Raw genomic sequence first — 12,078 nt, forward strand, 5'->3', positions numbered from 1 at the left:
AGTGCCAGGTGGGGTTAGTGCCCCATCCCCACCCAGGCCCCAGGCCTAAGGAAAGATGCTAAAAGGGAGGGGGAAATGGGAGGCTGTGAAGGCCTTCTCTTTCTCTTTCTTTCTCTCTCTCTAATCTTCAGTAAAGTAGAGTTAAAGGAGGAACATTCTATAAGCAAATAGAGCATGTGTACTCTTTTTAACTTGATTGTATAGTTGATGAGAAAAGTTAAGTTTTTGAAAACTTCATTGATATAACCTGACATTTTTATATATAATGTAAAACAAGCCACATATTTTATGCTCAGCTTTTACATATTGTGTCTTATTGCTAATGTGCAAAGAATGTTTGCTTTTAGATTGGAGAGGTGCCTGTGTTAGTTTACAGAGTGTGAAGAGGCTAATCTGTATCTACCATCAGGTGTCGGTTTCTGAGAGATAGCGCTCTCAGAGCCTCAGCAGCCTCCAGAGTCCCACCGTAGAGAGAACTCTTCCCAGCTTTCACCAAACCAGGCTGAAATAAGCCAGGGCACAGTGATCTCACCCTGGGAAAGCTGAGAGCGCAAGGCAAAGAGTATTTGGTTGTTTCTACTTTGAATGTTAACAAGAGAAAAATTAATTGAATTATTAAATTATTTAAGTACTTCCGTTTCTGTCAGTACCACGATGAATTATCTCCAGTATATAAAATGATCTACATAGAAGTAGGCATTTATTTTTATGATATGCTAATTTTACAGTTGGGTTTTTTTTTTAATGATTGGAGAAAACATTTGAAATGGCATCAAATCTCTTTACAATCAAAATTTAAAAGGCCTGAGTATTGAGGTTGGTATGCAGAGTGAGGTAGAACAGCTCAAAGAGAAACAGAAATCTTCAGAGAATTGCCACCCTTACCCAAAAGGGGAATATGGTGTCCATGAAAGGTAAAGACATAGGAGACTCTGTAAGAACAGGCGAGAGCAGCTCTTTCCTGGGAAGGTCTTGTAATTGCTGTCAGTGGAATGCCTGGACTTAAAAATAAGAAAAGTTCTACTGGGAAAACCCTCAAAATGAAAATGTGTGAAAAGAGAATGGGGCCTATTGTGAGAGGATTTGATTGACAATAGCAGCAGCCATGAAAGATGGATGAGATTGACAGGCTGCCTCTGAAAGCTACTTCAATAGATGAAAGTGTTTGGGAAACAGACTCCACTGCAGTTTGTGGGGTTGTTTCCCGTAGATCCTCTGAGAGTTTGAGGATCACAAGGTTACCAGATGTAAGCAAGGCAAAAGAGCGTTGTTTTTACAAGCTTCAGCCTTGAACAGGCATTTCCAGAACATTTTACATAAGAAAATACTGATCCTTGCTTAGTTGAGATATTTGTTTTGCCAAGGATAAGGTGTTTCTGAATATCGGCTTTGCCATCAGGCCGCATGGTGTGATTTCTAGCTTTGTGATCTTATGCTCCGCTTCCTTCAGTTTCCTCATCTGTTACAAGGGGATAATAGCACTACTATCACTTGCCTGGTACGGCTCTTGAGAAACCCTCATAAAAGCACTTAGAACAGTAGCTGCATGCAGCGAGGGCGGAGGTTGGCAGGGGGTGCTGATGGGGTTGATATTCCCGCAGGGCATCTGTCGGCATTGCTTCTGCTAAAGGCTTTACACATCTTGAGAGTAAAACTTTATAATTGTATAATTTTTTAAGTGGGGGAGAAATACAGATATTAGACATATGCCTAGAAATGGCATTACCAATTGACAGTAAGTTAGGATTTCAATAAATTGTCTTCTGAGTAAAAGACTTACATATTTATAAATCTTTTGAATAACTGTAAAACTTAACTTTATTTTTTTCCTGTAGTAAGTTTATTACAATAAATAGGTTTACTTTATACCAGAAAAGAAAAGAAAACATAGGTGGTTAAAATTTTTCCTTTCCAATAAATTAAACTTCAAGTTTAATTTATTGACAACTGTTAATACTGTCAAATTTACCCATGGTAAATTTATACAAGTTATCTATGTTGTTATAGATGTGAAATATGTCTCAACTGTAAGTAGTATTAAGTTTCCAAAAAGCTCTTCCTTTTCACAGGCTTATTTATCTGTGATGCACAGGTAGTTTCCTAACAAGAGCCTGCTGGTGTGGACAGCCCCTGCTCTCACACATCAGTTATATTGACCTTAGAAGAAATTAGCTGCTCTGAGCTCCAGATGTCACATTTATAAAATTGGCGGTAGCACCATCTGTGTCATCGGGTGCTGAGAAGATTAAAGCACCCATTCAGTAGTAAGCACTCAACCAAGTTCTCTTTTCCTTTCCTGATACCTCCCTCCATTCCTTTCCACTAAGCTACGTATAGTTCTTAACTCTCAAATATGATAGTAGTAGATAGAAAATACCATGAATTTCCTTGATCTTCATTGTTTCCTCCCTCCCGCACATACACACAGCCAACACAGTGCCTTAGATGTTCAGTAAGTTTGGAAGAATAATCAAGAATACGAGTGTTAAAATCAGACTTACTTGAGTTGGAAATCCAGCTCAGTCATTTACTAGCTGCATTACCTCTGTCGAGTTATCGAACCTCTCAGTGCCTCAGTTTCCTTGTCGATGAATTGGGGCTGATATCTCACAGGGCAATTGTAAGGATTAATTTCATATATGTAAACCCCTTAACACAGCATCTGGCACACATCACTCAATAAATTATTACTACTCTTATTACTGTGGTTAACAGAAAGTCTCCAACCATGTTGTAATTCTCTCTAACTTCTAGGACAAATATATAATGGAAATTTTTAACAAAACAGGAGTATGTGGAGATTGGAGAACCATAGTCATAAACTGTTCAGTATGAGAATCTCAGAAAACTAACATTTTTCTATTTCTTAATCCTCTACCGTTTTGGCAAAGAAAATTACTTTTCAAAAGAAACTACCTCTGTCTCTTCGTTTATTCCATTTTAATCCCAGGATTTGAAATCTTAAAAATTGGAGATACTATAAGAGATTGGTGGATATCTTTTCTCCTTCATGATGATGTATACTTTTTTCCTTAACCAGAATATTAAAGCCTACTTATTAAAAGCAAAAACACAGTTCTCTTTATGATAGTAAATTTAAAATAATAGAAGCACTTTTTAAAAACCATATGGGGAGATCTTAGTATCAGTGAATATAGATCATTCTTTTTCATACCCTTCTTGATATTCCAGTATATGAATATACATTATTTATTTAACCATTCCTTATTAATGAGCTAGCTCTTTTCAAACATTTGTTATGTCAGTGTCTTCAAAACTTTTTTGCTCGCATACTCTCCCCCAAAATGTTGAACCACCAATATATCTCCTTGTATGTGTTTAAGTTTATATCTCCATTTTTCATCATAATTGCAAAACATGTAATTTCTGGAGGTTTTTTGTAAATATTGGCATTTTAAAAACAAAACTTTTAAATCAGCCTTAAATGTATCAAATGAAATATAAATATTATTGCAGAAATTTTACATCTTTTTTTTTTCTGCCTTGAATTCTTTTGTTTCACTTCCATGGAATTTTATCTTAAGATGGTACCTTTTTATCATATATATTTCAAGCATTTTATTGACCAGCCTATCATACTTACCTGCAACAGAAGTGTTTATATAGATTGAATTTTTTTTATATAAATTGAATTTTTAAGCTTTTTATTAAATCTCAAAGTGTAAACATTTCTTCTAAATTATTTTTATAGTTATAAGAATAATATAATTAGCCAAAACAAATGTTACAAATTTTGATTAAAAATTGCTTTTTATGTTTACTTACTGAAAATGACTGTCCTTTATTTAGATGGGATTTTTTTCCCCATGCATTCATTCATCTTTGGATCAGTACTACTTATTGCAGGACTGAAACAGTGAATCATTTCTATTCCTAATCTTTCTGTTTTTATACTTGGTAAACATTGAGAAAACTCATTAGTCTTTATGATAGCAAATTAAAAGTAATAAGAAATACCTTTAGGAGTCTGGGAAGGGAAGATGTATTACAACAGTGCCACTCAGTTATTTTCATTCCTTTTTAATTAACTGACCAAAAATCACATAATAATGCATCATCAGAAATTATTTTGATGGTCATCAGCTATCAGTGTAATTTTATGAAAGCTAAAAATTTGGGGTTTTATTAGAGGCATTCACATTTTATCACAGATACCAGCATTCTGTGTGCCTCCCTGCCTCCCAAAGCTTTTTTTTTCACCCTGGGGCAACGTACCACATTAAGAGGTGGATGGTTAGAAGGTATGCCTCTCTGTCTTGTGAAAGGGGAAAGAAAAAGTGGTGTGATTCCTGAGAACCAGCCCAAAGCCTGGGCCACAAAGGCATTCTCAGAAAGAACTCAGAAATTGAAGCACTGTGGTCAGCTCTCTGATTGCCCAATACGTTAAGCACTTGTCCTGTTAAGCTATTCAGGAATACAAGTACCCAAGGTTGAAGACCACTGTTTAAACATTATAATGTATATTTGCATGTTTGTCTAGTTATTTCCTCAGGATAAATACCCATTTAGGAGGATAATAGGTTTAAAAGTATGCATGTTTCGACAGAGATACAATTAATGCCATGTTGTGATTGTTGACAATCTCAGAGTCATTCACAAACTTTCCATACCCTCACTTCATTAGGGTAGTCTTTTTTTGCCAGTCTGCTTGAAGTTCTACTATTACCATTAAACACTAACATTTCCCACGTTTTCATTTGTATTTCTTCATGTTATATCTTTGTATTTTCGTTGAGGATTCATTTTTGTCTTTAGTTCTTTCTACTTAGAAATTCATTCATGCTTTGTCAAATGTGTTACAGTGGCCTTCGCCACCACCACCAGTTTATTATTCTTTCAGCCTCGTTTATGATTTATTTTGCCATATATAACATTTGTTTGTTTGTTTTAGTAGTTTGATCTAGCCAGCTTTAGGGTAGTTTCAAGTCATGCTTACACTATTTTAAGAATTTCATGTTCTTCCCCCAGATTACATAAAAATTCATATTTTATTTCTAGCAGTTTTATCTTTTTTTCTGGCCGCACCATGCGGTATGTGGGTTCTTAGTTCCCAACCAGGGATCGAATATGTGCCCCCTGCACTGGAAGTGTGGAGACTTAACCACTGGACTGCCAGGGAAGTCCCATAGTTTTATCTTTTTACATGTGAATTTTTTATATGAAGTTTCTTCAGGTATGATGAGATTTTATATATATATATATATATATGGGACTACATGTTTAAGTGATGCAGTAATAAAACTATAAGTACTATTCTTAGAAAAGAATGGTTTCTTAACATTTTGGGGAAAAATTTTTTTAAAGGTACAAATAATATAACAACTACCCATCTACTAGAGAATTGGCATTATTTTTTCACATTTTCTTTTCAATCATTTGTTAATAAAAGGTTAAGATGGTGACTACCCCAGGCCCATTCTGTCTGTCATGTCCCCCTCCATCCCAGAGGATCCATTATTATGACTTCAGGTACCGGTTCTTTTTAAGCCCTTACTTATGTATCCTTTAATGTACGTATCCTTGGTGAATATTTAAATTTAAATGACGTATCACACTGTATAATAAGAATGTTCTACAACCTGCTTTTTTATATCTATTTAACGAAATTACTTTGAAATTTATATATGTTGTTGTATATAGATTTAGCCTCTTTCTTTACAGTATTGCATCATACAAATACAGAATATTTTATGTAGCCATTACCTAGTACGTGAACATTTAGATTACCTCTGATTTTTTCCTATTATAAACAGTGTTGTAGTGATCATTCTTGTGTGAGTCTTCTTGAGCATGTTTTAGAGATTCTATAGGGTTTGAGTACCTAGAAGTCAAATTGTTGGGTCATAGCGCATTTTCATATGTGCATATGTGCCTTTTCAGTTTAGTTAGATACTGTCGTATACCCTCTTATTGGTTGAAACAATTATCACTCCCATCAGCAGGTTTTATTCTTACAAATCTGATGAGTGAAAAATACTTTGGTGTTGTTCTAATGGGTATTTTTTTGACTCTGGTGATGCTAAGCATGACTCTGGTGATGCTAAGCACCTTTTTCTATGTTTACTGGCCAGTTGGAGTTCCTCTTCTATAAATGGTCTGTTCAGATCAGTTGCCCATTTTCCTGTTGCATTATCATTTCCTTAATAATTTACAAGGGTTCTTCATTCTGAATACTGAGCATTTATTATTATATACTTCCTTAATATCTTCCTCCAGTATGTCTTGTCTTTCACCTTGTATCTATTGCCACTTCAGTTTTTAATTTTGAGATAATCAGATGATTGGTTTTCCCTGATTAGTTTTCATGGACATGTGATTCATGATTTTAGGGTTATCTTTCAGAAATTCTTCCCTAGCCTGAGGTTATAAAGATATACATCTGTATTTTTTTCTATTAGCTTTAAAACCTTATTTTTCCTATTTAGATCTTTAATCCGTCCGAAGTGTGTGTAGAATATGAGGTGTAGTGGTGTAAATTTTTGTCCTTCAAGTGAAAAGCCTGTCCTCAATACTTTGTGCAGTTCAGAATATCAAAGATGTGTATTTTTGACCAGTAGACACTCTGTGGTATAAATATGGTATTTATACACAAGCAGAGTACTTTGAATCTTCCTGACATAGCACTCATTTTTCACTGTGAGTTGACTATCTAGATGTCCTGCTTCGAAAAGTTTGCTTTTGGGGGGCCTAAGTTTATATTTGCATACTTAATATTTTGGCTTTGGACATTTTAGAAAGTATAGTTTAAGCAAAATGAAAATAAAATTTATACTTGTCCCGTTCTAGAGCATTAACTATTGTTTAGGTTTTGGAGGTAAAATCTTCCCAGCTTTTTACATCAGTGTAATGATAATAGTTAGCATTTATTGAGTACTTTCTGTGTGCCAGTTTCAGTTGCTTTACATGTATTAATTAATTTAATCGTCACAATAACTCCAAGGGGGTAGGTGTTATTGCCCTTATTTTACAGATAAGGAAAATGAGGCGCCAAATATCTGATTGGTAGGGTTTTTCCTTTTTTAATTTTTAGTTTTAATGGAAATATTATTCATGTGGTTTTATAAACTGCTTTTTTCATGTTATTAATTATCCTCTGCATACCTAATAATCCTATTTTGTTCATGATATACTTAGTCATATCACAAGTTCTGGACATTTGAGTTGTTTGCATACTTAAATTATTGTAAGGTTTGTATGGATATTCCTTTACCAAAATTTCTACCTACTTCCCTGTCCTTCTGCTCTTCCTTCAAACAATTTGGTGGTTAGGAATTGGTATCTTGTTTGCATTTCTTTGATTACCCATTGATATTGAATATTTTTTGTGCTGTTTTTTTCTCTGTCATATATTGCTTTTTCTTTCACCAGCTATCTATTGGTGTTCATCTTTTCTCTATTGATTTGTAACTTCTTTAGTACTAAGCATAGAAAGCCTTTTTCATAAATAAAATATAATGTGATGTACTTAGGAAACTCTTTCCCCACCCCAAGATTGTATAAATATTCACTACTTCTTATACTTTGACTCTCTTATATTTAATTCTATAATTCATTTGGAATTAGGTGGGGAGGAAAAGTATGATGTGAGGAAGGAAACTTATCTAACCCTTTTCTTCCAAAATTACTTATTTGACACAATACCAGTTATTGAACAATCCATACTTTCCCCCATTGATTTGAAATGTATATAATCGATGTGTATAACCTTTGTTATATACTACTTTCTTACAAGTAATCACTTAAGAATTTCTCAGTTTTCTTGCTTCGTTGATCTATTTGTTTAGACTCCAGAACAGAACTTATTAACTGTTCTGTGGTATGCATTTAATTAGCAGTCTTTATTTCTGTCCTTCACCTGTAAATATAATAAATTTCCTTTTTTTCTTTTAAATCAATGACTTATGGCTGCAATATCACCATTCACAGCTTCGTGTCTTCAGAGTAATGATGCAAGATATATATTTCTGACCAAAGTATTCTTTGCAATCTATTCTGTTTGGTTGCAGATGCAGAGCAGAGCCTTTAAAAGTTCACCTGGCCTTCTATACCAATATGTAAATAGTGAGCATGCAAATGTATTAAAATGATGTCACTCTAGCAACTCGTCTGCATTTAGAAAGAATGTGACGAGGCTTTTGTTTAATAGATAATGTTCTATATATACCTTTTTACAATATATCTAGCCAAATTACTTGATTCAAAACAAGTGACCAGTATGAAAAGTTTCTGTGAATAATTAACAATAAGAAGTAATTGTATGGCGTTTACGATAAAGTGAGGCTTGTTTCATTTATGTTGGGTTTTGTTTTTTCCCCTCCTCTAGGTAGCCTTTCCAGTAAATATATGACTCAGGGAAAAGCCTCAGCGAAGAGGACCCAGCAGGAATCATGAGGGAAAGAAAATGCCGCACTCTAAATGGCCACTCAGGCGTTCCTATTCACTTTGAAAATTAGGTTCATTTCACAGGACACAGCAGCATAGATCAGGCTTCAACTTAACATTTAAGGGAGATGTACGATTTTTTTTTTAACTTAATGAAATTGTTAATGAGGAAAAAAATTTTTTATATAGTCTTACCTACTACAAATCCCTGTAGATTTAAGGATTTTAATAGAAAGCCATGATGTATGTATTGAAGACAGGTTTAAAAAAAAAAATGTAATTATGGGCCAGTATTCAGGAATACAATTTCATGCTTTTTAATTCTTTCAAAGCACACTAAAATTGGTGTGCTGATGAACTCCAAGTAAATTAATCCTTTTTTTCCCTTATAAATCCTTTTTGTTTGTTTGTTTTGAAGAGGGGAAATTATATTTATTGTTGACTGAATCCTTGTGTGAAAGCGTGTCAAATATGTGTGAACTGCCACTACTGTATTTACGATTTACAAACCTTACTTTATTGATATTTGTAGAAGAAGTGATAACGTGAACATGAGTACCTATTTATGTGAGCCTTCCGTGGATGAGCAGTGCCACTGAGGGGCTTTTAGTTTTCTTCCCTCTCTAATTTTAAGTAAGTTGACATATAACTACTATGGTCATAAAAATGAAGTAAGGAAAACAAGAGTCCTGTTTGCTGCTAAAAACATTTTCAAAGGAAAAATGACAAAAGTAATTTTTACTTTTTATGATATTCAGAAATTAGGGTGGAGGACTTTTAAAATCCCTGATTATTAAAGAGGCTATCTGCCAATCATGAGTTTGATTGGTCTGACTGGAGCCCTCCTGGAACTGTTTCTCTAATTCACAAGCCCTTCAGAAGTAGTACATGGTCTAAACTATGCCTCGGTTTATTTATCATTTTGAAATAAAATCACATTTTCAACCTGTAACTTTATCCATATTACTTTCCACTGAGAGTCCTACATTTCCTGAGGAAACTAGGTCAAGGATTAAGGGCGGTACAGATCTGCTCCTCTTTATCCCATGTTCCCTTTACATGTGCTCATTCGATCTGGTGTTTATTGACACCCGACGCCTGCCAAGTCCTGAGAGTGTGCCAGTAAGAGGCACAGATTTATGGGTGGTGAATGCATAGGAAGGGCTGCAGCAGGTGCTTGCTGGGCAAACGTTCCCAGATAGAAGAGGGCTCAGAAAGTAGCACACCTTGTGTGCCCTTCTTTTAAACAAATTACTTGGAGACATTTTCCAGCTAAAAAAGAACCATATCAAAATTAACTTTAGAGGGGAGTTCCCTTTGGCTTAGTGGTTAGGATTCGGGGCTTTCACTGCTGTAGCCCAGGTTCCGTCCCTGGCCAGGGAACTGAGATACTGCAAGCCACGCGGGGCAGCCAAAAAAAGAAAAAAAAAATTAACTTTAGAGTAGGGAAGTTGTGGTAGAAAGAATTAGGCATTATTCCTTACTCAGTTTTGAATGAACTGAAACTCATGAATTAACAAGTGAATTAAGCACCCTGGGCTAAAACTGCTCTACCTGACTTTCCTCCGCTGCTCCTCTTTTCTTCTCTTGCCTTCGCACATGAAAGTCGACTGGACACGTAATTCTTGTCACTTTCTTTGGAAAGACTGTTGATGGCATTCTGTTGTCTTCTGGCATAGTAACGAGATTGGGGCCAACCTGATTTTTGTTCCCTTATAGGTTTTATTTTTCTGCTTGGATGCTTCTGTGTTTATTTCTCCCTGTAACTTTTGTATCAGTGACATTTGTCTGAAACAAAAGTGAATCCAATATCTCTCCCCACCTAAGGTTTTTTTTTTTTTTAATTTGAGAGAATATCTATATTCATAATTTTAGTTCTCAAAAATACTTTTGTCTATTCTCAAATGCTTCTCCCTATCATCTCTTTCCTTTCCGGTTAGGAAAGCTTGTCAAGTTTAACCTCCACGTGACTGGCTTGATTTTTAGTGTCATTCTGCTGTTTGCTCTTTCTAACATGAGGTTTGTTATTGCACTTGTAACTTTCTTGAACTTATCTAACCCACCACCTTCCTTTTCCTCTCATTCTTTTAGTTTGTTCTTATTATCTTCCTTTTCATAGAAACCATATTTTCATATATCCTTTGAAGAATGTTGAAAGTTTCCTACATTTTATTCTGATTTCTAAAGTAGATTCTGCCTAATGTATTTGATAGCTTTTTGATTTTCAGTTCGTCACACTGAATCAGTGGGACAGTGACTAGTATTTGCCAGCAGACCTGGATAATGTATTGCCCTTGATTCTCTTCACTCCCTGTACTTGGATGCTGGTCACAGCCCCTTCTCAGCACCCCAGCTGGGGGACAGGAACATCTGCTCCATGCTGAGTCCAGTTTCCAGGGTGTGGCTATCTTGCAGATGCAGCTGGTCTGTCTCTTACAAGCTGCAAAAATGCCCCACCACCAGGGTTCTCCCTTCCTCTTTCTCTCAAGAACAAAAATATGAAATCCATTTTTTATACCCCCAATCTACACTTTTTAATCTCTTGCTCAGTGTGTACAGTAGCAGGAATGTGCACACTTAGAGATGTTACTAAATGTTCTCAGATAACTTCAATTTATTCAAATATATGTGTGTGTGTATATATATATATATATATATATATTACCCTAGTGGAAAAAATCCTGGGTAGATAAGTCAGTAGGGTTCAGTATTATGGCAAAAAAAAATGTTGAAAGGAAACAGAATTTAACAAACCTCCCTAAAATTGCAAAGATGTGCTCGGTACTTCTTTTTCTTTGAAAGCAGGCTTGTTTGGACAGCAGCAGTCAAGAATTTAGCACACTTTCCACTGAGTGGAATTCTAGGCTTAATTAGGTTCTGGCTCTGCCATTATTCCAGCTGAGAGTGTGGCAAATCCCTCTGACCTTTTAGCAGTTCATTTTCCTTGCCTGTAAAATGGAAACCATACCTGCCCTTCCACAGTAGTGAGGATCAAGTGCGGTCTTACTAAGAAAACACTTTTTTAAATGTCTAGAACCCTGAAATTAAATCCTGAAGTGCAGTGTTGAACATTTTCCTATTGTAAGTTTTTAACCTATTAGTGGAAATCTAGAAGTGGTTACAGCTTGGGACCACTTCAACACCACACAACAGCTGCTGCTCTGAGATAAAGGAGCACACGTTTTTTATATAGTCATGAAGACACTTTCTTCTAACATGCCAGTTTCTTTCAGGGATCTGCACCATTTTCAAGTAACATTAGGTATGCCTGATCCACTGACAAGCAGATTATGTGGCTGAGCACATACATGCAGAACAGCCAACAAGTTAAAAACTGAGTAGTGTGTATTAAATAGAGGAATGAAAGCTATTAGTCATACACAGGATCCTCAATCAGAAAATTTAGGACTGGATTTTTAAAATAGTGTCTAAGGCACTATACTAAAGGGCTTGAGTTTAAGCATCATTTATAAAATAGCCATGCCAACGCTCCTCTGTGTGGCTCAAAGTAGTGAGGCTCCAATGAGATAATGTGCTCAAGGGTTCTTCTGAAACCTGAACAGTGCTACGCAACTGTATAACATTTTTTCAATAATTGATAAAAATACATGGCATCTTTTTTTTACATTTTTATTAATAAACTTTATTTTTTAGAGCAGGTTTAGGTTCACAGCA

General features: G+C 35.3%; 1 protein-coding gene across 4 annotated transcripts in view; it reads left to right on the forward strand.

Moving 5' to 3' along the window:
* Window positions 1-9,355, forward strand: part of TUT7 (terminal uridylyl transferase 7) — a 67,272-nt gene extending 57,917 nt beyond the window's left edge. For 3 of the 4 annotated variants that reach the window (XM_029203192.1, XM_029203196.1, XM_029203193.1), the window contains one exon: window positions 8,345-8,796. In XM_029203192.1, coding sequence (XP_029059025.1) covers window positions 8,345-8,412 — 68 coding nt within the window. In that variant the 3' untranslated portion in view covers window positions 8,413-8,796. Of the gene's footprint in view, window positions 1-8,344 lie in introns of all 4 variants that reach the window. The other variant, XM_029203195.1, reaches the window with a different exon arrangement.
* The last annotated feature ends 2,723 nt before the right edge of the window (window positions 9,356-12,078 follow it).

The sequence above is a fragment of the Monodon monoceros genome, unplaced genomic scaffold, assembly GCF_005190385.1.
Source record: "Monodon monoceros isolate NGI ecotype Baffin Bay Population unplaced genomic scaffold, NGI_Narwhal_1 Super_Scaffold_5, whole genome shotgun sequence".
In the NCBI taxonomy this organism is placed as follows: domain Eukaryota; kingdom Metazoa; phylum Chordata; class Mammalia; order Artiodactyla; family Monodontidae; genus Monodon; species Monodon monoceros.